The sequence below is a fragment of the Juglans regia genome, chromosome 16 (genome assembly GCF_001411555.2).
Source record: "Juglans regia cultivar Chandler chromosome 16, Walnut 2.0, whole genome shotgun sequence".
Lineage (NCBI taxonomy): Eukaryota > Viridiplantae > Streptophyta > Magnoliopsida > Fagales > Juglandaceae > Juglans > Juglans regia.
This window is the reverse complement of record NC_049916.1, coordinates 19,709,323-19,735,047: the sequence shown is the minus strand read 5'-3', so window position 1 is coordinate 19,735,047 and position 25,725 is coordinate 19,709,323. Positions and strand designations below refer to the sequence as shown.

At 36.6% G+C, this 25,725-nt stretch overlaps 1 protein-coding gene across 3 annotated transcripts; it reads left to right on the top strand.

Annotated features, from left to right (window-relative positions):
* Positions 1–4,308: 4,308 nt before the first annotated feature.
* Positions 4,309–24,029, top strand: LOC109009237 (PH, RCC1 and FYVE domains-containing protein 1-like). 3 transcript variants are annotated; one of them, XM_035686642.1, is made up of 10 exons: positions 4,309–4,551; positions 4,672–5,061; positions 5,662–5,748; positions 6,636–6,725; positions 6,969–7,049; positions 7,311–7,475; positions 7,585–9,678; positions 10,789–10,935; positions 20,674–20,966; positions 23,570–24,029. In XM_035686642.1, the coding sequence occupies exons 2-10, from the start codon at positions 5,014–5,016 to the stop codon at positions 23,661–23,663; spliced, it is 3,099 nt and encodes a 1,032-aa protein (XP_035542535.1). In that variant the 5' UTR covers positions 4,309–4,551; positions 4,672–5,013; the 3' UTR covers positions 23,664–24,029. The 3 variants fall into 3 exon arrangements, with proteins under 3 accessions (XP_035542535.1, XP_018845182.1, XP_018845181.1); XM_018989637.2 differs by having other exon boundaries at positions 4,309–4,830; positions 4,898–5,061; XM_018989636.2 differs by having other exon boundaries at positions 4,309–4,830; positions 4,893–5,061.
* Positions 24,030–25,725: the final 1,696 nt, after the last annotated feature.

Sequence of the window (25,725 nt, the reverse complement as noted above, 5' to 3'; positions counted from 1 at the left end):
ATTGAGAGGTTAACTCCGAGAGGCCAGACACTCCCCTTAGGAGACGTATCCCGGCGGGGTGACGGCTTCTTCACGAAAGGCAATCCATCTTCTATTAATAATCCATGTTAAATATTAATACATATAGAGATATTGTTCTTCTATATCTCAGTACGTACATTCCTAGTTCTGTTTTTGGCATTAATGGAGCCATCCCCACCGAGATCACAGGGTTTATTTTCTCTGTTCACGCAAGTGGAACAACCGAAGTCAGAATTAAAGATGATGAGAACTCCTAGATTAATTTTGTAGAAGTTAATGAAATCATAGAAAGAAACTTTTTACCCCTTTTCCCCTGTTGCTTGCCTTTTAAAATATCTCTGTTGTGTTTATTTAAAGGCCAGGGCAGCCACCACAGAGCCATTTAAAATGAAGAGGGGCAATGGTTTATGCAGACAATATTAACTCATCTTCTCCCATTTTTGTTTTGTGTTTCTCTCAATATTAAATATCCATTTTTAAATTAGAATTAACAGAAATGGATTAGTTTTAATTACTTAGAAGTAGTTTAGTTAAAGGTTGTCATTAGCTCTGTATTTTGTATGAAATGAATACGTGCAATGGTTTATACAGACAGCAACTGAGAGCTAAAGTTCTTCATGAACAAACTACCTAATCAACAAAACTGATTGCTAATGACAGCTACTGACTAAATCAATTAGCATTTAGCTCTAACTAACTAATAATTAAAACTAACTTTTTTCTGTTAATGCTAATGCTCTCTTCCTTTGACTATTACCAAGCACTATATATATATATATACACACACACTAGCAGTAGGGTAACGTCTAAAGGACGTTTGCCTAATTTTTTTATTTTTATTTTTATTTTTTTTATCTAGTGATTGAGGAAGTGTTTTTTTAATGATGTTGTCAATTTTTTATTTTTTTTTTAAATGTTTATGATGATTAAAAAAATACATGAAAAAAAAGAAAAGAAAAATAAAAAAGTGAAATACACATTCAAGATATATTTTCGGGCTACTTTTTCGTTAGTTGTAGCAGTTCTCTTTAGTTAATTAAAAATATTATCATATTTAAATTATGTTAAAACTCTAATTATTTATATAGTTATACTTTTTTAAAAATATTTAACAAAATTTCATCATTTATTTAATGATGAAATATTAATATTTTATAAATTAAATTTGATAATTTATGTATGATATGATATTTATATGTTAATTATCTATATTAAATTAATTTAAATCAGTATTTAAATTTTTACCATTTGATCAAATTTGGAGAGTTATGATGAAGGGTTAGATTTAAATATTAAAAAGTTTCCTTTTCGTCTCGCTTTCTCTTTCTCCCTCTCTCACATTTTTTTTTTACCTAATGTTTAAGGAAATGTTTTTTAATGATGTTGTGAATTTTTTATTTATTTTTTAAATGTTTATGATGATTAAAAAAATACATGAAAAAAAAGAAAAGAAAAATAAAAAAGTAAAATACACATTTTCGGACACATTTTCGGACTACTTTTTCGATAGCTGTAGCGGTTCTCTTTAGTTAATTAAGAATATTATCATATTTAAATTATATTAAAACTCTAATTATTTATATAGTTTTACTTTTTTTAAAATATTTAACAAAATTTCATTATTTATTTAATGATGAAAGATTAGTATTTAAATGAATTTAAATCAGTATTTAAATTTTCACCATTGATCAAATTTGGAGAGTTATGATGAAGGGTTATATTTAAATCCCAAAAAGTTTCTTTTCTCCTCACTTTCTCTTTCTCCCTCTCTCTCCTTCCGCTCAGCCATGGCTTCTCTCTCTCACCTGATCTCCTCCCTCAAGCAGCCGTGCGCCACCGTGGGTATCACCGACCTCGTCACTGACCACGTCACCGGCTTCCCCTCACGCCAGCGAGCAAACCCCACCGTCGAAGCCCCTTGGCAGCTCCTCCCTTCGCCGCACGCGAGCAACCCGAAATGGGTCTCAACGCTTGCGCCACTGCGCCATCGCACCACCACCATCGAGATCCTCTTCCTCCGGTGATCACCCTCATAGACCTAAGCCACCGTCGAAGCCCCCATGGCAGCCCTCGTCTCTCCGCAACTCTCTCTCCCACATGAGTCTCACACAGTTTCTCCACCATATCGCCGTCGTACGTTGTCCCCACACCACCCACCACCATCGAGCTCCTCTTCCTCCGGCGACCACCCCTATGGCAGCCCTCGTCTCCTTGCAACTCCCTCTCTCGAAATGGGTCTCTTCATTTATTGATCATTACATATAATTCAATTAAGATATTGTATGCGGTGATTTTGTGATCTGTTGTGGTATTTTGTAATAATTTTGTGATATTTAGTGGTGATTTTGTGAAAAGAATTGCTATGAGGATGTAGAGATGGACGAAGAAGGGAAGCGTAAAATAAGAATCTTATTTATCATTGTTCATTACTGTTCATCTTACTATTCATCAGACAATACACACTTTTAAATATAAAGAGATATATATACGCACACATATATAAAAAGTTAATTGACATCCTAGTATAGTAAGGTCGACAAGGACGAAAGCATCAGATTGGCCAGACGACAGTAATTAATTGGTTCATATTTTATTATTATTATTATTATTATTATTTTATGTTTGTGCTATTTATTTGATTCAGTGATTGCGCTGATCTCTAGAATGGGTTTAGTTACTTTGAAATTAGTGGTACTTGTGTAAAATCCTGTATGGTGTAAGATTTTCTAATTGATAAAAAAAACACGTTTGCCACATGTGCCAAATTGAATAAAAAAATAAAGTGTAATTTCGAATATTAAAAAAGTATAATGTATAAGAATAAAATTATTATTTATTTATGTTCATCATTTATTATGAAATTTAAATTATATTAAAAATTCAAATTAATTAGATAGTTTTTTTCTCTTAAAAATGTACAGTAAAATTTCATCATTTATTTAATGATGAAAAATTAGTATTTTATAAATTAAAGTTGATTTTTAGTGTATGATATAATATTATTCTCTTAAAAATATTCAGTAAAACTTTATCTTTTATTTAATGATGAAAAATTAGTATTTTATAAATTGAAGTTAATTTTAAGTGTATGATAGAATATTTATATTTTAATTATCTATTTTATATTAGTTTAAATCAATATTTAAACTTTTACTGTTAGATTAAATCTGAAGATTAAAGACGAATGGTTGAAATTTAAAACCCAAAAACTAATATTTTTTCCTACTTTTCCTTTCTCCCTCTCTCTTATTCCCCACGCACGATTGTGGTATTACGTTGCACATTGGCATTCACGGACGAACTCAAAAAGAAATAGAAAAACCAAACAAACATGCAAAAAAAAAAAAAAAAACCCTCTTTACTTTTCATCATTACTGTTTATAAACAGTAATAGAATATGTAGAAAAAAAAAACATACGAAGAAAACAGTCTCTTTATTATTCATTACTATTGATGAACAAAGATAGACTCTTTTAAATTATAGGAAAATATATATATTCAAGGCCAATAAAAAATAGCTAACATTATGTGTTATATATTGTGGGTTCGTGATTAATGCCATGTAATCGTAACTGAGTTTTACATTTTAAAATGATTTTACTTTGTAGATAAAAAATGGCGTCATTTTGATCTTCAATTTGTATTTATAGTCTTCTTTAAAATGAATTTTTGACAAATTCGAATATCCAATCACGACACGGATAATCAAATAAGTGGATTTTGACAATCGAATACCCTTCCAGATTCTAACTGGGTTAACTTAGATTGGTATTCGGACCGCATTATAAACCCAAATGCGGGTTCGGGTATAGTCGGGTAGCCAAGTGATTTACACTCCTAATTTATTGATGTAAAAGTGTTTTAATTCTTGTTTTCTTTTTTCCTCTTTCTTTATGTTTTTCATAATTATATTATTTTTTAAAATAGATAATAATAATAATAATAATAATAATAATAAATATTTAAATGATACGAAGGATTTATAGATAAAATAATGTTTAACACATTTTATTATTGGTTAAAATATCTTGTAAATATAGATATATCATTGATAATGCTATTAAAACGAAAAACATAATTGATATCCAGCTCCATCCGGTGTGATTCCAGTTGAGGACAAAAGCAACCGTCTTCGTCATGAAGATTTCAATTGATGACGTGGCATCGTACGGCACAAGACAAACAAACCAACGTTGGAGAGAGAGAGAGGAACAAACAGCTAAATTATCTGGCGATATTAAAAATATTTTTAAACAAATTTCAAACAACCGAAAGGAGAGGGAGAGAGAGAGAGAGAGAGAGAGAGAGGCGCAGGTTACGGCGCACGTTAATGATCCTCATAGCTCTGCTAATTCGCGTTGAAAGGCATGTACATTGACAGAATCCACGACGTTGATGACCTCAGCGACACCGTAATCTCCCCGGATCGGAGCGCTGGATTCCACATTTTCTTTTTTGAACTCGGATAGCCTAATTTGTTCGAAAACGGTTAACATTCGGCTAATTTATCTGAAAATTCTCAAAGTGTAGGTTAGCTCAATCGCCATTGCGTAAATCCGCGCTTATCTGGGTTTCAAATGGTGTTTTCATGTCGAAAATGCGCGAAAATCCAAGAGTTTAAAGAATTCGATGGTGTTTATGTGTTTTTAGGGTGCATTCTGGAAAGCGTCTTGAGCTGTTTTGGAGCTCGGAATATCGTAGAAGCTCTGCATTTGTGGTTTGGTTTGTGGTTGTTGTGGGACTTCTAAGCCTTTAGGCAGAGTTCACGGGCTGCGATATCCGGTTTTGAGACCAATTTTCGGTTATTTGGTAGGTAAGATATTTGTCTTCTTTTTCACAATCTTAGCACAGAATATGATTACCTCGTTCAGTGTAGTGCGCTCGTACATGGGACGAAGTCGCAAAGCGACTTATCGTGTTCGAAATATTTGGGACTGCTGTTGAAATGGGCATTAGGTCTGTAACTCGGCAGCACCTGGAATTGCAACTTGAATGGCTGATACACAGAGAGGTGGTCTCGCCGAGAAGGACGTCGAGCAGGTTTATTAATTCGCTTTCTTTGGCTTTGATCTTATGCTTCGGTGTAATGATGATTCATGAAAAGAAATTTTATGATAAGTATACGAGTAGTTCAGCTGCAGTCTGTAGTTTGATATCACAACTCGTGTGCGGTAAACTTAAAAAAGTGATTACAGTCGGTAGTTTGATATCACAACGCTTGTGTGTGCTACACTTAAAGAAAATGATTACTCTGTGTTGTCTGTCTACGCTCATTCTGGAGATATCAACTTGTTGCACGTAGAATGTGAAACTGTCTTATTTGAGGCATTCAATGATAACCTCTGTTTTCCTTTTTGCTTTTTGGAAAGAATAAACATCAGTCAGTCGGTTATTGAGTAGTTTTGCATCCTTCGTTGCGTTATTTTGATTTATTAATTATCCTTTTGATGGTATACATGTTTAAGCTGTTGTCTTGTGGGAAGTGAAGTGGATGATAAATGTTTCTATCTAAATAGGATGTTCAATAATGAAGTAGTCGTTTCCCTTCTTACATTTTGTTCTTGTTGTCAAAGGATTATGCTCTTGTATGAAAGCACCAAGAGCTCCCGCAGTGACTTTTATTTTATGTTTTAAATACAGGCCATTGCAGCACTTAAAAAAGGGGCACGCCTACTAAAGTATGGACGCAGGGGGAAGCCAAAATTCTGCCCATTTCAGCTTTCTGATGTAAGTTTTGTTGGCATTGTTCCATTTCCTGAAAACATCTGCATTTGTAAGTACTGCACCCAACAAGAGGGGATCCCAAAACCTCAATAAGGGTTTAGTATATGAACTGAGTTAAAGAATTCTATAATACAAATGCATGGTGTAAATGAACATTGAGAAAATTTCATTAAAACAGAATAAGTTTAGAGGTTTATATATTTTTTTCTTTCCTGAGGAATATAATGGTTTAGTTACCCAATAGTTACCCAAGAAAGAACAAAACTTCAATCACAAATTTCTTATCTTGTCTTTTGTATGAATAAAATCAAAATATACTGACTGAAGTAGAGCCTACACTTCATGTGAGACATCCATGTCTAACAATTTCAAACCAGATAACCAATGTAGCAGGAATTTGATATCGGTTTCTTGGGAAAACTTCATTTTTTTATGCTGATGGCAGGAAGTCTAAAATCCGACAAACACCTCCTATTGAATTTCTCAATTTTACCATTTCTTTGTGAAGTTGAAAAGGAAATTTCACACATTAAAGACTCTGTATTCTTGGCTGTGAGCCAATACTGAGTTTTGCTTAGACCTAGCAAAAGGTGTAGGTCAATCCCATAGAATGGATAAATAATACTAAGACCCTCTCTTGGATAATTCAAATTACCTGTTGAGGGTTTCATCATGACTAAGCAAGCCTGAAGTTTTGCTGCTAGAAATCCAAATATGACCCATGTCACTCATCTCTTGTTTATGGTTTGAGCTCAGCAGGTTATAGATCTCCGTCATTCAGACATCCAATTTTAGGTCCCTAATATACTCGATTTTCCTATATGAACATAAATAATGAATGAAAAAGCTTCATTTCTTTGCATTTGCTCAGGTGATTGGTGTTTTTTCAGGATGAATCTATATTGATGTGGTACTCTGGAAAAGAAGAGAAACAACTTAAACTAAGTCATGTTTCAAGGATTATTCCTGGACAGCGTACTGTAAGTTTGTATAATCCCTAGATCTTCGATCAATATTCCCACAAATTATGCATAAGTTCAAAAGAATGTTTTAGTTGAAGTTTATATTTGACAATTAAATTTATAAAGGCTTAGTTAGAATCCTTGTATTTGTATTTCGTTGCTCTTTTTCTTTATTTACATTACATAGTCATTATGTTTGATCATTTGATTATCCTTAGTTCTAAAACTCTAGATGAATATAATAATGGATTTCTCTTTCAGGCAATCTTTCAGCGGTATCCTCAGCCTGAGAAGGAATATCAATCATTTTCACTTATATGCAATGATAGGTCCTTGGATTTGGTGAGTGAGTTTCCATGGTCTCTTTTTTCTTATTGGAGCTTGGTTAACTGAAGTATGGCAGTGAAACATGGAAATCATTAAATCAAGTTTGCTTCAATGCTGATGTTTTGTAATGAACTTAGTTGCTCATAGTTCACCTGTCAATTTGTAAATAATAATAACAATAGTACTAATAAGAACAACAATGATAACAGATAATTAAAAAGAAAATCCAGGATGTAACCTGTAAATTTGATTCACCCATTACCATTTGATGGACAGATTTGTAAAGACAAGGACGAAGCTGAAGTATGGTTTGTTGGTTTTAAGGCATTGATTACTCGAGGGAACTACCAAAAACGGAGAAGCGATTCAAGATGTGACAGTGTATCATCAGATAGTCCACATGCTCGTACAGAAAGAAATTCTCCATCTATTGCACCATTTGTCAGTAGCACTGACTTTTTTGTCTTCAGTTTTTATAAAGTTCTGATAACCAATTAAACATCGACAGTTTTTTTTTGCTTGGGTGATTCTATTTGTTTGATTACAACAGGATTCAGGAGATAATGAAGGGGTTCCTTCTGAGAATTTTCCACAAACTACATTGGGAAAGGCATTCGGTGACATAATATCATATACTGCAGCCACTAAGGAATACTATCGACATGAATCATTTGCCAAATCCACATTTTTATTGGCATCTGTAGACAACTCAAATGGTCAAAGCTCAGTAGCAGAGACATCTCGAGCTAGTTTATCTAGTGTTGTGAGCTCATCGAGCCATGGATCTGGTTATAATGATTTAGGTGCCTCAGGTGATGTTTTCATTTGGGGAGAAGGTGTTGCTAATGGAATGCTCGGCGGTGGTGTGCATAGAGTTGGGAGTTCATATAGTTGCATGATGGATGCCCTTCTCCCCAAGGCATTGGAATCAAGAGTAGTTCTAGATGTTCATAATATTGCTTGTGGTGGCAGACATGCTGTGCTAGTCACAAAACAAGGGGAGATCTTTAGCTGGGGAGAGGAGTCAGGGGGCAGGCTTGGGCATGGTTTAGAAGCAGATGTTTCCCACCCAAAGCTCATTGATGCTCTTAATGGCGTGAACATTGAATTTGTAGCATGTGGGGAGTATCACACTTGTGCTGTCACAATTTCGGGGGAACTTTATACATGGGGTGATGGTACTTGCAACTCTGGTCTGCTTGGGCTTGGGAGTGAAGTTAGTCATTGGATTCCTAAAAAAGTAAGTGGTCTCATGGATGATATACATGTATCACATATCGCTTGTGGACCTTGGCATACAGCTTTTGTGACATCAGCTGGCCAGTTGTTTACATTTGGAGATGGATCTTTTGGTTCCCTAGGCCATGGAGATCAAAGTAGCACAAGTATTCCCCGGGAAGTGGAAACTTTGAAAGGACAACGAAGTACTAAGGTTGCTTGTGGTGTTTGGCACACTGCTGCGGTTGTTGAACTGAAGAATAAGTCATCCGTTTCTGAATGTTCTGGTCACTCTTCATTTGGAAAGCTGTTCACCTGGGGGGATGGAGATAAAGGTCGACTTGGACATGGTGACGAAGAACCTAGACTACTTCCTGAGTGTGTAACTGCATTAGCTAATGAAAGTATCAGTCAAGTAGCCTGTGGTCATAATCTCACAGTTGTTCTGACAACCTCAGGACAAGTATTCACAATGGGTAGTAGTGCATATGGACAGCTGGGAAGTCCAGTAGCTGATGGAAAAGCTCCCAGTCGCATAGAAGGTAAAATTGCTGATAGTTTTATTGATGAGATTGCCTGTGGTTCATATCATGTTGCAGTTCTGACTTCTGAAACAGAGGTTTATACTTGGGGAAAAGGATCAAATGGACAATTAGGCCACGGTGACTATGATCATAGAAATACACCTACACTTGTCCATTATTTAAAGGATAAGCAAGTAAAGAGTGTAGTGTGTGGTTCAAACTTTACAGCTGTTGTATGTCTTCATAAATGGGTATCTCGTGCTGACCATTCTGTATGCTCTGGTTGTCATAATGCTTTTGGCTTCAGAAGAAAACGTCACAACTGTTATAATTGTGGGTTAGTCTTTTGCAAAGCATGCAGTAGCAGGAAATCTTTGAAAGCTTCTTTAGCTCCTAATATGAACAAGCCATATCGAGTGTGTGATGTTTGTTATACAAAACTGAAGGCCATGGAATCTGGTTTTCCTCGGCAAACTCCTAAAGCCAAAAGTGCAAATATGTCTCTTAGATATAATGAAATGGACGATAAAGAGAGTCATGGTCCTAAACTACCGTCAAAACTCTCCAAAAGGTCATCTTTTGGCTCAGGCATTCAATGGGAAAGTAAGAATTCAAAGCCCAACATGAAAGTGGAATTGCATGATAGCCGTGTCTTCCCCACTCTGAATGGAAAACTTCTGTTCGGTGGCATGTGCTCTTCAAAAGCATCACATTCTCTTGTTGGAACTTCAAAGGGAGTGTTATCAGTTTCCCTCCCTGACTCCGGAGAAGCCGGCACAGCTTCTCAATCAACATCTCCTGTTTCAGAAAACTCAAGCCCAGCTAGGTTTTCTGAAGAAATTATTGGCTATTCCAAAAATAGAAATGATATTTTAAGTCAAGAAATCATCTTAAGGGCCCAGGTAAGCCTATTGAAACCCTTTGGTGACTACAATTTATTTTCCTGTCACATGCATGCATATATTTACAACCCTTTTTTGTTACTTTAATGTGATAAATGAGTTCCTCCATGCCCCACCCAAATAGTTTATTTATGACTGCAAATATTTGGTAAAGCTTCCTCTTGTTTAATCCAAATATGGAGATAATTAGAAGTTATATCCTCAAAATTTACAAAGTTACAAACATGTAATCACAGGCAATTATTAAAGCCTCTTGTTTCTGAAATAGTTTTTTAGTGACAAGTTAATAAAGTCAAAGAACAGGTTATGAAATCTTATCTGGTTACTAAATTTACGTTTTTATTGGTAGTGGATATCTGTTACTTTGATGGACTTCTATATCACGAGTCCACTATAGGATTCTTACCTTGCCTATTTTTGGAGACCATTTGGTTAAAGCAGTATGAATTGGTTGGGCTCTTTCCCTATATGGAGATCCATATACCATCAATGTGTGTTTTGGTTTTATAGCTGCAAAACCATGCCATCTCTTGTTAAAGCTTCAGTTTTTTTAATGAAAATTAAAGTGTTGCATGGTGTATTTTTAGGAGAAGACCAAAATATATATCTTAAAATGTAGTCACAAATTGATATGACCATGATTAACGATGTACAAGCAAAACCCGCGGCATGTGTACACACACAAGTGGGAAGATGAAGTATGTGACACGTGAACTTCACAAGTTGAAGTTCCAAGTGGCATATGGAGTTCTGGAATTTCTTAATTACCATGTAAGAGCCCATTTGGTTTTGAGTTTGAGAGCTTGAAAGGAATTTTGAGCTTAATACCTGCATGCCACATCTGAAACAAGGAAAGAAATAAGGTGGTACAAATTGGATAAGAATAAATGGGTTTCATAATTTTTATTGTTTACTTCTTTTTATATAATTTGAAATGTATATAAGTTCAATCTGCATTTATTATACATGGCCTCTAATGGCCTGTTTTCCAGGAGTTTTGTTGTATCAAATTTGTAAATCACTATTTAATTGATAGGACTTTTAGTTTTTTACTTTATAATTATTGAAGTGAGGGTAACATACTAAACAGCAATTGAATGAACTTAATAGGTGGAAGATCTTACGAGCAAATCCCAACACCTTAAAGCTGAGCTTGATAGAACAATAAAACAGTTGAAAGAGGTCACTGCCATTGCAGTAAATGAAGCTGAAAAATGCAAATCTGCGAATGATGTTGTTGAGTCTCTTACTGCTCAGGTAAGATATTTCTCTGATAATAGTTTTGTGCTTATTTCTTTTTTTAGTATTACCTACAAGTTTGTTTTCAATTGCTCTGTTATGGGATTTGAAAGACTCTCTCTGTGATTTTCTGCATCTGAATTCAATGATAAATTTAAGTAGGTTTGATTTTTGAACTTCCAATCTACGAGTGGCGAAGCTTTAATTGGTTTGGTGAGGCAGCATACTTCCATAATTCACCTCACAGCATAGCGATCATATTGTAAATATATTCTGTTCCTTCATAAGCTAATTGAAGGATCCTAATTGTCATATGTCACGTTGCGTAGATACTAATCAGGTGACGGTTTTGTGAACTGGTAAAGTACAAGGATCGTGCTTGCGTAATTTACCTATGGTGATAATTTCTTTGGGACACTTCGAGGGATCCTAGGCCTCCTTAATTTGGTTTAATTCGAGAAAAACCACAACTCCAAATCAACACAAGGTTGAAGATGATACTGATGGGATAATATTCATTCTTGGCCTCAAGCTATTAAATAGCCGAACAACCTTTACAACAATAGCACATCTCTCAATTAAGGAAAGAAAAATATACGTGAATAATTTAGGCCAGAGTTATTGAAAAGGAAAGACAACAAATCAGCAGCAATCAAATAAGGCAGCTGGCTGAATTCTCTAGATCCTTTCTCCTAGTCTCCATGTGTGTCCAAGTTCGTTGAGTCCCTAATAGCTCCTCCTTCCTTAAAAATTTCCTTGTCCTCAAGGGAAAAATATGGGAATCGTGCCTTGAAATCAGCTAGAATTTTCCCTGTGGCATCCGAAGGTGATAAGTTCTGCCAGTGAACAAGAATTTCTGCAACCCCCTTGACATTTCTAGTTTCCAAAATTGCTTGAGGTAATGGATGTGGGGTGGACTCAGTTATGGAAGGCAACATGGGAGAAACAATATCTTGATCTCCAATCATTTTTTTAAGGAGTGAAACATGGAAAATTGGATGGAGTTTGGACTCTAAATGAAGTTCCAACTTATAAGCAACCTCCCCAATTTTGAATAGAATTTTATAGGGGCCGAAAAAGTTGGGGCTGAGCTTGAGATTTTTCCGTTGGGCTAGAGATAATTGGCGATATGGACGCAGCTTGAGATACACGAATTCACCAACTTGGAAATTTTTCTCCGTATGCTTTGCATCATAAAATATTTTCATCCTTCCTTGCGCCACCTTCAAATTATTTTTTGCTTCTATAATAACCACATCTCTCTCAAGAAGGAACTTTTCAATTGATTCCACACGTGTAGTGCCATGGACATAGGCGAGTAGAGTGGGGGGCTCCCGGCCATAAACAATCTCGAAGGGGGTCTTTTTTGTAGATGAATGAATGCTAGTATTATAGCAATATTCCACCCATGGAAGCCAAACCGCCCACTCCTTGGACTTATTGCTTGTGAAGCACCTTAAATACATCTCCAAGGTCCTGTTGACTACCTCAGTTTGACCATCCGTTTGTGGGTGATATGCCGAGCTAAATTGAATTTAATCCCATTAAAGAGAAATAAATTCTTCCAAAAAGAACTAGTGAACATCGGGTCACGATCACATACAATGGATTCAAGCATGCCATGAAGCTTGAACACGTGCTCAAAAAATGTGTGAGCAATGATGATGGCTGAATAAGGGTGTTTGATGGGGATGAAATGACTATATTTGGACAAGCGATCCACAACCACAAAAATAGTAGAGTTACCTCTCGAATTCGGCAAGCCATCCATGAAATCCATAGATATGTCAGTCCACACGTTTTGGAACGGGAAGAGGGCTCAAGAGGTCGGCGGGTTTGACATGGTCCAACTTATTTTTTTGGCAAATCTCGCATTCTTGGATAAACTTCCTTACATGTTGTCTCATCCCCCTCCAATAAAAGACTGATTTAACCCTGTGGAGAGTTTTGTGGGGTCCTTCATGCATACTTGAATGAAATTCCTTAATTATAGGAATTATGAGATCCGAAGATGGAAGGAGAAAAATGCAGCCTTTAAAAAAAATCATTCCTTCCTTTAATACCCACTGACCCAATGCCTCCCCTTGCTGAATTTTCTCCACAAGATCCTACAATTGAGAGTTAGCCAAAATTTCGGATTCAATGGGATCCACCCAATTAGGAATGGGAAAGGATAAGGCATATGACTGAATTTCGAATTTCCTTGACAAGGCATCAGCTGCAGAATTTTCTTTCCCTTTCTTGTATTGAATTTGAAAATCAAATCTCAAAAGCTTAATTAACCATTTTTGTTGTGCAGCCGTAGTTATTGTTTGATTCAAGAGATATTGCAAGCTTTTTTGATCCATGCGAACAAGGAAGTTGGCGCCCAAAAGTTAAGGACGCCATTTTTTAACAGCTTTGACCAATGCGAGCATTTCCTTTTCATGAAAAATTGCCCGTGGCAAGGTATCATTTGGATGGGGATATTCAATTGTGGTATCAACGGTTCAAAAATCGGAGGGAGGGCATGAATTGGGAGATATTCAAATATGAGTTACACTTGCGATACGGGCCTTCGCGATACCAAAATTTTTTTGGCGATCTCACGAAGCTTAAACAAAATGGAAGTGGTCAGGATTATCAAATGGAGTTCGATCGTTTGTTACATTGGGCGGGAAATCTGACGAAGGAACAACAAGTGGGTTACTTTGTAAATGGATTGAAGGAAGGTTTATGAGTGGACGTGAAAGCTTGTAATGCAACGTCATTATCCGCGGCTATTGGTCTTGCAAGGCTCTATGAGTCAAGAATGCATGATCAAAGAAAGGGAGGCTACGTGGAACCAAGGAAGGCCCCCGTCACAGTTGGGCCGCCTCCCTTGCCCTCGGCTTCATTAACACGAGCGCGAAATCCGGTCATCAAAAAATTGAGTCCTATGGAGTTACAAGAAACGAGGAATCGTGGGAACTTCAGCTCCAGAGACTTCTATTTGGAAAAATAGGGCAATCAATTGTTACAATATTGGTTGATTAGGAGAGCATGCATAATTTTTTGAATTCGAAAGTGGCTAAAAAATTAGTACTCAATCCCATGAAAAAAGAGAATTTTCGGTGCAAGTGGCAGATGGAAATAAAATGAAGAGCGAAGGAATTTGTGAAGGCACGCCAATCTCGGTTCAAAAAATAGAATTCCAAGTGGATTTTTTCCTCTTACAGGTGGAGGGATGTGATGCTATTTTCAGAACTCAATTGCTCAAGAAATTGGGTCCGATTATTTGGGAATTTAATGAGTTATGGATGAGATTTTTTTGGGAGGGAAAAAATGTGGAGCTGCGTGGAGCCAAGGGACCTAGCAATAAAATAGTAGATGGCCGTGATTTTGGGGAGCAATTAAGGAGGGGGAAAAGAGCTTATCTGTTACAACTAAACTCCTTAAATTTAGGAGAGAAGCAGGAGGTTACGGAAGGAAATTTAAATCCAAAATTATTGGCCATTTTGGACCAATATTCTGATATATTCAAGGAGATACACGGCTTGCCACCTCAGCGATCTCAAGACCACAAAATTCCGTTGGTAAAGGGAGCCAATCCAATTTCAGTCAAGCCTTATCGGTATCCCATTACCAAAAAAATGAGATTGAAAAAATGGTCAAGGGGCTTTTGTCATCCGGTGTGGTAAGGCCTAGCATGAGTCCCTACTCCTCTCCCGTGCTATTGGTCAACAAACATGATGGCTCTTGGAGGTTTTGTGTGGATTATCGGGCACTCAACAAGATTACCATCAAGGATAAATATCCAATACCCGCCATCGACGAATTATTGGATGAATTGCATGGTGCACAATTTTTACAAAGCTTGATTTAAGGTCGGGGAACCATCAAATCCGCATGTACCCGGGGGATGTTGAGAAAACAGCTTTTTGCACACACCAGGGCCACTACAAATTTTTTGTGATGCCCTTTGGTCTCACTAATGCACCGGCAACCTTCCAGAGCGTCATGAATGAGGTATTCAAGGGATTTCTTCATAAATTTTTCTTAGTATTTTTTGACGATATTCTTATTTTTAGCAAATCTTGGGAGGATCATTTATTACATGTTGAGCGTGTGCTACATGTTTTGCAAGCTAACAAGTTTTTTGTCAAGTGTGAAAAATGTCAATTTGGACAAGAAGAAGTAGGCTACTTGGGTCACTTGATTTCTCATCGTGGGGTAACCATGGATCCGGAAAAAATTTCCTCCATGATGACATGGCCCAAATCAACTAGCTCGAAAGGGTTGCGAGGGTTTTTGGGCTTCACAGGTTACTACCCGAAATTCATTCACCACTACGGAATGATCGCCCAATCTTTGACAAATATGCTCAAAAAGGATTCTTTTAAATGGAGTCCCGCCGCCGAGCAAGCATTTGAAGAGTTAAAAAGGGCAATGACATATGGACCCTTACTCGCTCTACCGGATTTTTCTCAACCATTTATTGTGGAGTGTGATGCCTCGGCTCAGGAGCGGTGCTCATGCAAGGGGAACAGCCAATCGCGTTTTTTAGTCAAGCATTACACGGGAAAAATCTAGCATTATCCACATATGAAAAAGAAATGCTCGCATTGGTCAAAGCTGTTCAAAAATTGTGTCCTTATCTTTTGGGTGCCAAATTCCTTGTTCGCACGGATCAAAAAAGCTTGCAATATCTCTTGGATCAAACAATAACTACGGCTGCACAAAAAAATTGGTTAGTTAAGCTTTTGGGATTTGATTTTCAAATTCAATACAAGAAAGGAAAGAAAATTCTGCAGTTGATGCCTTGTCGAGGAAATTCGAAATTCAGTCATATGCCTTATCCTCTCCCATTCCTAATTGGGTGGATCCCATTAAATCCGAAATTTTAGCTAATTCCCAACTGCAGGATCTTGTGGAGAAAATTAAGCAAGGGGAGGCATTGGGTCCGTGGGTATTCAAGGAATAAATGATTTTTTTTAAGGGCCGCATTTTTCTCCTTCCATCTTCGGATCTCATAATTCCTATAATTAAGGAATTTCATTCAAGCACGCATGAAGGACTCCACAAAACTCTCCACAAGTTTAAATCAATCTTTTATTGGAGGGGGATGAGACAACATGTAAGGAAGTTTATCCAAGAATGCGAGATTTGCCAAAAAAATAAGGTGGACCATGTCAAACCCGCCGGCCTCTTGAGTCCTCTTCCCGTTCCAAGACATGTGTGGACTGATATATCTATGGCTTGCTGAATTCTAGAGGTAACTCTACTATTTTTGTGGTTGTGGATCGCTTGTTCAAATATAGTCATTTCATCCCCATCAAACACCCTTATTCAACCATCACCATTGCTCACACATTTTTTGAGCATGCATTCAAGCTTCATGGCATGCCTGAATCTATTGTATACGATCGTGACCCGGTGTTCACTAGTTCTTTTTGGAAGAATTTATTTCTCTTAAATGGGATTAAATTCAATTTTAGCTCGGCATATCACCCACAAACGGATGGTCAAACTGAGGTAGTCAACAGGACCTTGGAGATGTATTTACGATGCTTCACAAGCAATAAGCCCAAGGAGTGGGCAGCAGTTTGGCTTCCATGGGTGGAATATTGCTATAATACTAGCATTCATTCATCTACAAAAAAGACCCCCTTCGAGATTGTTTACGGCCAGGAGCCCCCCACTCTACTCGCCTATGTCCATGGCACTACACTTGTGGAATCAATTGAAAAATTCCATCTTGAGAGAGGTGGTTATTAGAGAAGCAAAAAATAATTTGAAGGTGACGCAAGGAAGGATGAAAATATTTTATGACGTGAAGCATAAGGAGAAAAATTTCCAAGTTGGTGAATTTGTGTATCTCAAGCTGCGTCCATATCGCCAATTATCTCTAGCCCAACGGAAAAATCTCAAGCTCAGCCCCAACTTTTTCGGCCCCTATAAAATTCTATCCAAAATTAGGGAGGTTGCTTATAAGTTGGAACTTCCTTCAGAGTCCAAACTCCATCCAGTTTTCCATGTTTCACTCCTAACAAAAGGATTGGAGATCAAGATATTGTTTCTCCCACGCTGCCTTCCATAACCGAAGAGTCCACCCCACATCCATTACCTCAAACAATTTTGGAAACTAGAAATGTCATGGGGGTTGCAGAAATTCTTGTTCACTGGCAGAACTTATCACCTTCGGATGCCACATGGGAAAATCTAGCTGATTTCAAGGCACGATTCCCATATTTTTTCCTTGAGGAAAAGTAAATTTTTAAGGAAGGAGGAGTTGATAGGGACTCAACGAACTTGGAGAAAGGATCTAGAGAATTCGGCCAGTTGCCTTATTTGATTTATGTTGATTTGTTGTCTTTCCTTTTCAATAACTCTGGCCTAAATTATTCACGTATATTTTGCTTTCCTTAATTGAGAGATGTGCTATTGTTGTCAAGGTTGTTCGGCTATTTAATAGCTCGAGGCCAAGAATGAATATTATCTCATCAGTATTATCTTCAACCTTGTGTTGATTTGGAGTTGTGGTTTTTCTCGAATTAAACCAATTAAGGAGACCTAGGATCCCTCAAAGTATCCTATAGAAATTATGACCATAGGTAAATTGCGCAAGAACGATCCTTGCGCGTTACCAGTTCACAAACCCGTCACCCAATCAACATCTACGCAATGTGACATTTTGGTATTAGAGCAGGGACTGCGTCATGGGTTCAAGTCACGGAGGAGGCGACCTATAAGCTGGATTAAAATGTCTTGGTACTTTGTATGGGCATAGTGTTGAGTCATTGAATACTAATAGATGAGTGAAGCCGCCAAAAGGGAAAGGGCTAGCACCGGGTCAGTGTCGACAGAGTGGACGTCGGATTCAAAAGCGAGGTAGAATGTTATGATCCTGAGGGTTAAAGGTTTAACCAAATTAGTATCCACCAGTCCTAGGGCTTTTGCATCAATGGTTGGGTCTTTAACATCATACTGCCAACACAAAACAAAGTTGAGGTGCATGGCCTGGATGACTAGGTTCCTTGCATGTGTTAGGATTAAGTTGAATTCCACCAGTGTCGTATATGTGGAATATACTGAGTTTGTGTGACTCTAGCCAGCATGTGGTGAGTACAAAATCTTGGCAGGATTACCTTATGGTCAAGTAAACTCATTTGACATACATGTTTCCATTGTAACTCGTGGACTGTTTAAACAAATATCAGATCATGTTTAGAATCAACATGGAAGAGCAGATTGGTCGTCATTAATTTAAGAGAAATATTTTAGCCACAAAAAGATCTCACAAAATTAAATCCACAAACTTATGTGACTTGAGGTGGTATGTTAGTAAAGCTACTTTTATTGTAAAGTAGATCTAACATATCAAAGTTATGTCAATTTGTGGGTTTGCTTTTGTGGAATCTCTTTATAGATGTAACACTTCTCTTAATTTAATCTAATTGTTTTGACTCAAGGTACAGCATATGATGTTGTGGGCATGTGTAGAGAAGTTGGTGACATTGATTTAGTTAGTTGATGAGAGATTAGCTGATGTATCAGTGTAAAGATGAACCTACATAAATTTGCATGCAGTAGATGGGGAGATTCTCCATCAAATCCCCAGTTCAAGCGTGAGTCTTCATCACTTCATATGCCTTATGTTATATATGATTTATTTAAGCATATATAGTCGTACTTATGACATGTATTCTTGTCTACATTTACAAAAAGGGTGTTGAATACCAGTTGTAACATGAAATCTTAAAGTGATCGATTACAAATTAATATCATTTAGTGAATTCTCTTGATGACAAGAAACTAAGGTAGACAAAATCACGACCATGGTCATTATATTTACGTATAAATGAGGTTGAGGCCCAGTAGTTCTTGAAAATATGGCTCTTGAAGTAGCATTGATGTTAATCGAGACCAATTAAAACGAGATTTGAAGTTAGATTGCACTTTTTTGGTCATTAAATAAGAATTTTATGGATGATAGAAGTAGGCATAGCCCAAGTACAAGGGACATATACAAGAGCAACACCTATGCATAATTGTCTAGGGATACAAGAAAGTCATGAATATTTGTGCCCTTACAACTATTACAATCGATTTTAAAGATTTAAGTTTCAGTATTTATTTTCAAGACTGAATGACTGTGATGTACACTAAGCACTAAAATGATTAGGGGCTGGATAATAACAGTAATACTGCTTTGAAGATCCCAGCAGTTTGGCAAAACCCCTTCTCACACTAAGCACTAAAATGATTAGGGGCTGGATAATAACAATAATATTGCTATGGTTCAAAGAGCCATCATTATGGGAAAAACCCTTCTCACACTAAACACAAATGATTAGGGGCTGGAATAATAACAGTAATACTGTTTTGAAGAGCCCAGCAGTTTGGCAAAAACCCTTCTCACACTAATAACATTAATATTGCTATGGTTCAAAGAGCCCAACATGAAGGCAGAAACCCTTCACAACCACTAATTGACAGATTTGAAATATGTAGTGGCAAGGCATGGAATTTATGTTAGTAACCCCTTAAATTATGCTATAAAATTTGTGCCTATCTTGGGAGTGTGAGAAGTTTGGCTCAATTTAATAACACGTTATTCCTTAAAAAAAAATTAATAACACGCTATTCAGGAAGTAGTTTTGGTGTTACTCTACGGAGAGTGAAGCTTTATGGAGACGCGTTGTGAAAACAAAATATGATAGCATGAGTAGAAGATGGTGTTATAAGGAGGTAGTGGGTCCTTATGGAGTTGGCATTTGGGGGGTGATGCTAAGATACAATTTTGGCATGACCTATGGTGTGGGGATCAACCACTAAAGGGCTCTTTTACAAAGCTATTAAGTATTGCATGTAGTAAGGAGGCGTGGTAGGGAATAATATGAAGTTTTCAATGGAACTATTAAATGGAATTTATTTTTTGATTAGATCTGCTTAGGATCGGAAGGTAATCTGTAACTGTATTGTTTGAACTGCTGTACTCCCTCAGATTGAGACAAGGTGGTGAAGATGGTATTGTGTAAATCCCTTCTAAGAGAAGGAAGCCTGAAGTTAGGTGGTATTATCAAACATTATCTACTTCAGATAATTCCCATTTTCCATGGAAGAATATTTCAAAAGTCAATGTGCCTTTGAGAGTAAGTTTCTTTGTGTGGACAGCGGCCCTTGAAAATGTATTATAACCTAAAGAGAAATGTCATAGTCATCTATTGGTGTTTCAAGGAGCAGGGAATCCATGGATCACCTTCTTCTCCATTGGGTAAGTGGCAGGAGCATTGTGCCTGTAATTTTAAGCCTTTTTGGAGTAGAATGGGTTATGTCTAGAAGGATAATAGAGATGTTAGACTATTGGAGAGGTCAATTGGGAAATCAATCAGTCGTAGCCACTTGGAGGATGGTTATTTTATGTTTAGTGCGGAGCATATGGAGAGAGTGGAATGCAAGATGCTTTGAAGAACACAAGATATCGAAGGAAGAGCTAAAGAATATGTTGGTCAAATCGCTTTATATGTTGATAGAGGCGTGTATTACCTCTCCTTTTTTCTAATATTTCTAATCTTTTGGATTCTTGATCTTCTTTTAATCATTACACGGTTTATTTTGGTATACACATCCGTGTAATATGGTGGTGTCCCCCATACGTTTTTAATGAAATAGAGGGTTTATCATTTTGCTCTTTCTCATTCTTGTTCGCTTATTTTATTGGATACCACTATAGTTGCAACTACACCATTAACTAGTTGATGGTCTGATGATGCGGATGTTTTAATTGTCTGACAGTTGAAGGAAGTGGCTGAAAGACGGATGGAAGAATTTTTTACTTGTGTTAATTCTGGCTCCATTATTGCTGGAAACACCTCCAATATTCTAAACCAGCTCTCCAATGTGCACCATAATGCAAACAGAGCCACTCCAGAGAGCAATTCAAATGGCAACTTGACAAACCGAACCTTTCCTACCGCAAGCAAGCCAGCTACTGAAAGAAAAGAGTGGGTGTTACATGATCAACCAGGGGTGTACATAACTTTGTCCTCCTCAGGCGGGGGTACTGAACTGAAACGCGTTCGCTTCAGGTATCTATACTTGCCATCTTTGTGTATTAAATTTTGTAGGATCGTATATGAGGTACTCGACAAAAATTTAAAGCATATATTCTATGAGATTATATGACTCCATAGTAAGTATTTTTACAACTCGATGAGAGGTTTAGGCCATGCTTTTGTTCTTGTACTGACTTCATGAATCATATTGTTAATTGGGATTCAAACTATGTACTTTAACTATATCAATATTGGAGTGGATCCACAATACCCCTCCTCATGACTGCAGATCATATCAGGTCATATAGATATCCTTTCAACACAACATAGGTGAACCAAAGGATCTCGGAGACCCACCAAAGTGAAGCTGAAGCCGTAATAGGCTATGTCTCCACAGTGGGCTTCATTTTACCAAATATGACGAGAACATAATTTCCCAACCATTTATGCGTTGGAGAGACCGTTTCCATTTGTGCCGAAGCAATTTATAAAGCGCAGGCTGAAACCGGTGAAATTGAACGGCATTACTTGAATGCTACTGCAGAAACATGCAAAGAAATTATCAAAAGGGCCTCTGCTGGTATTTGTTGGTGCCTGGACTGTGAGGGCTCTCAGCCACATAGATAGTTTTTAGGAGACGTTTGGATTCGAAGCTCATCTCAGCTCATCTCAACTCATCTCACTACTATTCATTACTATTCAGCAACTTTAATTCACAAATCTCACTACTATTCACAACTCATCTCACTACTATTCACAATCCATCTCAACTCATCTCAACTCATCTTCAAATCCAAACATCTTTATCATCCTGGCATCGAGCTGTTTTTCTGCAGGACCTTCCCACAGTATCGTCACCGTAGTAGAATTTAACCACCAAGTTCTAGAACCAGCGGTCTTGTAATAAGAACAAAATAGGTTTATTCACTTGAATCAAAATTCCAATATAAACTCAAAGAGGGATTGATGTTTTGTTTGTAACTCATTATTCAAAGAACTATTCAGAGTTCCTAGAGCTCTAAAGATAGGCCTGTGGGGTGCATTGCAGAATTGTATAAAAGACTTGAATGTGTCTCCCCTAACACCAATTGTTTTTAGATAGATTGGCCAGCTCATAATCCGACAGGTGGTATGAAAGCTAGAGGTTGTTGGTTCAAATCACAAGAGTGTTATCATGAGAGAGGGATTGTTGGGGTGTGTCCACAATATTGCTTTTTGCGATTGCTTTAAAACCCATTTTTCATAAATAGCATGCAATGCCCTCCCTTTGCCATTGCAACCACAGGGCCACAAACCCCTTAAGTCCAACCTGACTATTGTCACTGTAGCCTCCAATGTGAGAGACATTGCTGCCCAAGTGCAGCCACTAGTATGCTCTCTCTCTCTCTCTCTCTCTCTCCCTCCCTCCCTCGCAATCACTTGCCCACCATGCCATTGAAGCCCTCAGCACCTTGCACCTTTACCATTACGTTCATGCTGTGCTTCATGTTCTTAATCCTTTTCTTCCTTCTCTAGCTTCCTTGAATTCCCATATGTATCAAGCTCCATCAATCATCCCAGTTTGTCATAGACCAAGTTCGGACTAGAACCATTTACGATCAGGTGGGATGCTCGAGTGGGTTGTGCCTAGTTCATGGGGAAGCAAAAGGGGCAGGTCCCAGTTTAATAAAATGGGTCTTCTCTGCAAGAATTTGGTGATGTCTACACTTGAATCTCTTGATTTGAAAATGGGTCATAGAATGTCTTGATGAAAGGGTGGAGTCGGTGGACTACATTTCTAAGAATTTGGACAATTTTTTCCTGATAACTAGATAATTTGTCTGTGTTCTTTTAGATTAAGTTATTTGTGGACAATTTTTTTTCCTTATTAGTCTCATTGACATGTTGAATTTAAAATATTTCGAAAACTAGTTAATTGTATTTGGTGCTAAATTGCATTAACTTATTTGCTTTTTTGCACTGTGAAACAAACAATGAAAAGAGTTTTTAGTATCATTTCCATGGTTCCAATAGGAATTGATATGGAATTCAACTCATGATAGTTTTCTCGACCTAGTACTTCTGTTCCTGCAGAACAGGAATTCATGAATATAATCTAAAGTGAAATATATGAATATTTTTTCTCTGAGTGATAAAGTCTATGAATATATACTCCTAATTTTGATATTACCCCTTTTATATAAAATACCTACCCAGAAATATCTATAGTTCTTGCTTTCACAAATAGAATCATTTTAGTTGCTATTGCAGATAAATCAATCTAAAAAGTTAAAATATAGACCGAATCAGTTTTGAGGGGAAAAATATTGATGATGACAGAATGTTGTTTTTTTGTTCTATAAATATCAAATGGATCTCTTGATTGAATTCTCCGAACACTCCCATGCATACCTATTTCTTGTGTAGACCTGTAGGCTGTAGCAATGGTTAAAGGCCTTGACTCTGTATGCATATATTCATCCCCACGCATCTCTTTTCTGGGCAGATTTTTGTATGATATCATTAGAAAATCCTATACAAAACTCAATAAATATAATGCTTTTAGCACAGCAAACCCATGTAGTATTTTTTTACTTTCTTCTTTTGAACTTGTGATTGAATTTGCTGTTTGCTGAAGTCTATTTGCTTTTCTACAGCCGGAAACATTTCACAGCAGAACAAGCCGAGAAGTGGTGGGCCGAAAACGGGGCCAGAGTATGTGAGCAAGTCAATGCTCGTAGTTCAGAGTAAAAAGCAGAAGGCAATATAGCATTCTCTGGAAGAAAATCAAGCATCAAGCACCATACATTATCTTGCTTATCAAAAAAAGAAAGAAGATAAAGCATCATACAACTGTTTTCCATGACCCTCTTCAGTGGAGTTTCATCAAGGAACCAGGGTCGGAACCAGGTAGAGTAATGAGACATTAGGAAATTCGGAACGTAGAAAAGAAAGTTTTACAAGAGATAGAACAAACAGAAAAATGAAAATGAATATTGGGAATTCAGAATCTGGAGTTCTCATTAATCCTGGGGCCCTTAACCCTCTAGTTTTTTTTTTTTTAACAACCTTAACCCTCCAGTTAAGGAATGTTGCATTCTATTGTATAATTTTTGTGCCCAAAAATTACACCGATCAAAAAGGAAGGTTCCATTCTATTGCAGGTTGGTCTTGTGTTTTTACTCCTGACTGGATCGTTTGGATAGTGAGATGAAATAAGATAGTTTTAAATAAAAATTGAATAATATATTATTAAAATATTATTATTATTTTAAAATTTGAAAAAATTAAATTGTTTATTATATTTTGTATAAAAATTTAGAAAAATTGTAATAATGAGATAAAATGAAACTGTTTATGTTAGCTGCCATTTCCTGTTATATTTCTGCTCTTTAACCTGAGGTTAATCCCTCAGCTTTTTATTAATAAAAACAAGATAGAAGAATAAATTAAGAACAATAAAACGGGACAAAGAACTAATAAATTAGCTATGACGCAGCACATGTTCCTTGGTCAAAGCAAGAAGAGTTGTCTTGTTAGCAGTTTGATACATTCTAACGAGAGAGAATTGTGATGCTATAGTTGGAGAAATCGACACGTTGAGATCCTAAAATATCTGATCTATACTTGAAATCCTAAAAATTTAAAGCTTTAGGATTTATAATATATTGTTAATCTTATGTATATTGTCAATGTATTCGTATTTAAAATATTTTATGAAAAAATCTGATAATGATGATGTAGTTAAAAGATATTAATTAGAAAATGTGTCCAAAAATTTAGAGATTGACAAAAGGAAGGCTAACTGTAACACCCTCTCCTCGTAGGTTATGAGTATCACGTATTTTTCATGAAAATTAACTCGGCAAAAGATTCTCTAATTTCATAATTGAAAAATAAACTGAAATTTATTATGAAATAAAATGTCTAATAAAATTGTCTTCCAACAACATTAAATGAATAAACTGAATAAATTCATGTCATAAAAATATGTTTTATTTTAGAAAGTTTGAACTAAAAATAAATGATCCTTCTACTCCTGACTTGCCTGCTCGTAATCATCATCTTCACCTGGGTGGTTAAAAACATGAAAATAAACTAAAATGAGTCGATGAGTCAGTAAGAAATCTATCACAACGTAAACATAATAAACATAAGATTTTCATAAGAACTTTCATGCTGAGCTTAAAATTTATGACTGTTTATGCTAATACTTATGTGATGTATGACTGATTTATCTGAACTAACTGACTGATTTATCTGACTTATCTGACTAACCAACACACTTAATCATGTGTGCAAGGTTGTGCACCGGCCCCACATCCCGCTACAGCAAGAGGAACCGCTGATAGTATTCTAGCATACTATGGTGGACCACGACTGAGTTCGTGGCTTGCACACCACCCTGAACTGAACTGCATTGGTACCATGCATCTGAATGATCATCTTATTAATTGATCTGAACTTATCTTACACTTGAATTTAAGATGGCTTACGTGTCTTATACACATGAGATGCGTGACATATTACATACATAATCATAATTTCTGAATTTGAACATGATGCGGAATGACATGATCGTATACTATGCTGGATGACATGCTTGCACATGACATGAGCGGTTCATAAATAATGGTTGTCAATGAACTGGTTTGAATATTACATACATATAAGCTAACTGTGATGATCCTAATTTATGATCAAATTACTTACTTCGCTGCGTTTCTTCTTAAATAATACTTCGTAACTTAAGACCTATATACAATAAATAACTATCACTAAATTGTTTGGAAATAAATAAATACTAATATCT

What these genes read in the sequence shown, in the direction of transcription:
- LOC109009237 (XM_035686642.1), top strand. Translation starts at nt 5,014, where the DNA reads ATGGCTGATACACAGAGAGGTGGTCTCGCCGAGAAGGACGTCGAGCAG. An exon ending in CCGAGAAGGACGTCGAGCAG is followed by an intron (nt 5,062 to 5,661) that starts GTTTATTAATTC and finishes TTTTAAATACAG; the next exon opens with GCCATTGCAGCACTTAAAAA. An exon ending in TTATTCCTGGACAGCGTACT is followed by an intron (nt 6,726 to 6,968) that starts GTAAGTTTGTAT and finishes TTTCTCTTTCAG; the next exon opens with GCAATCTTTCAGCGGTATCC.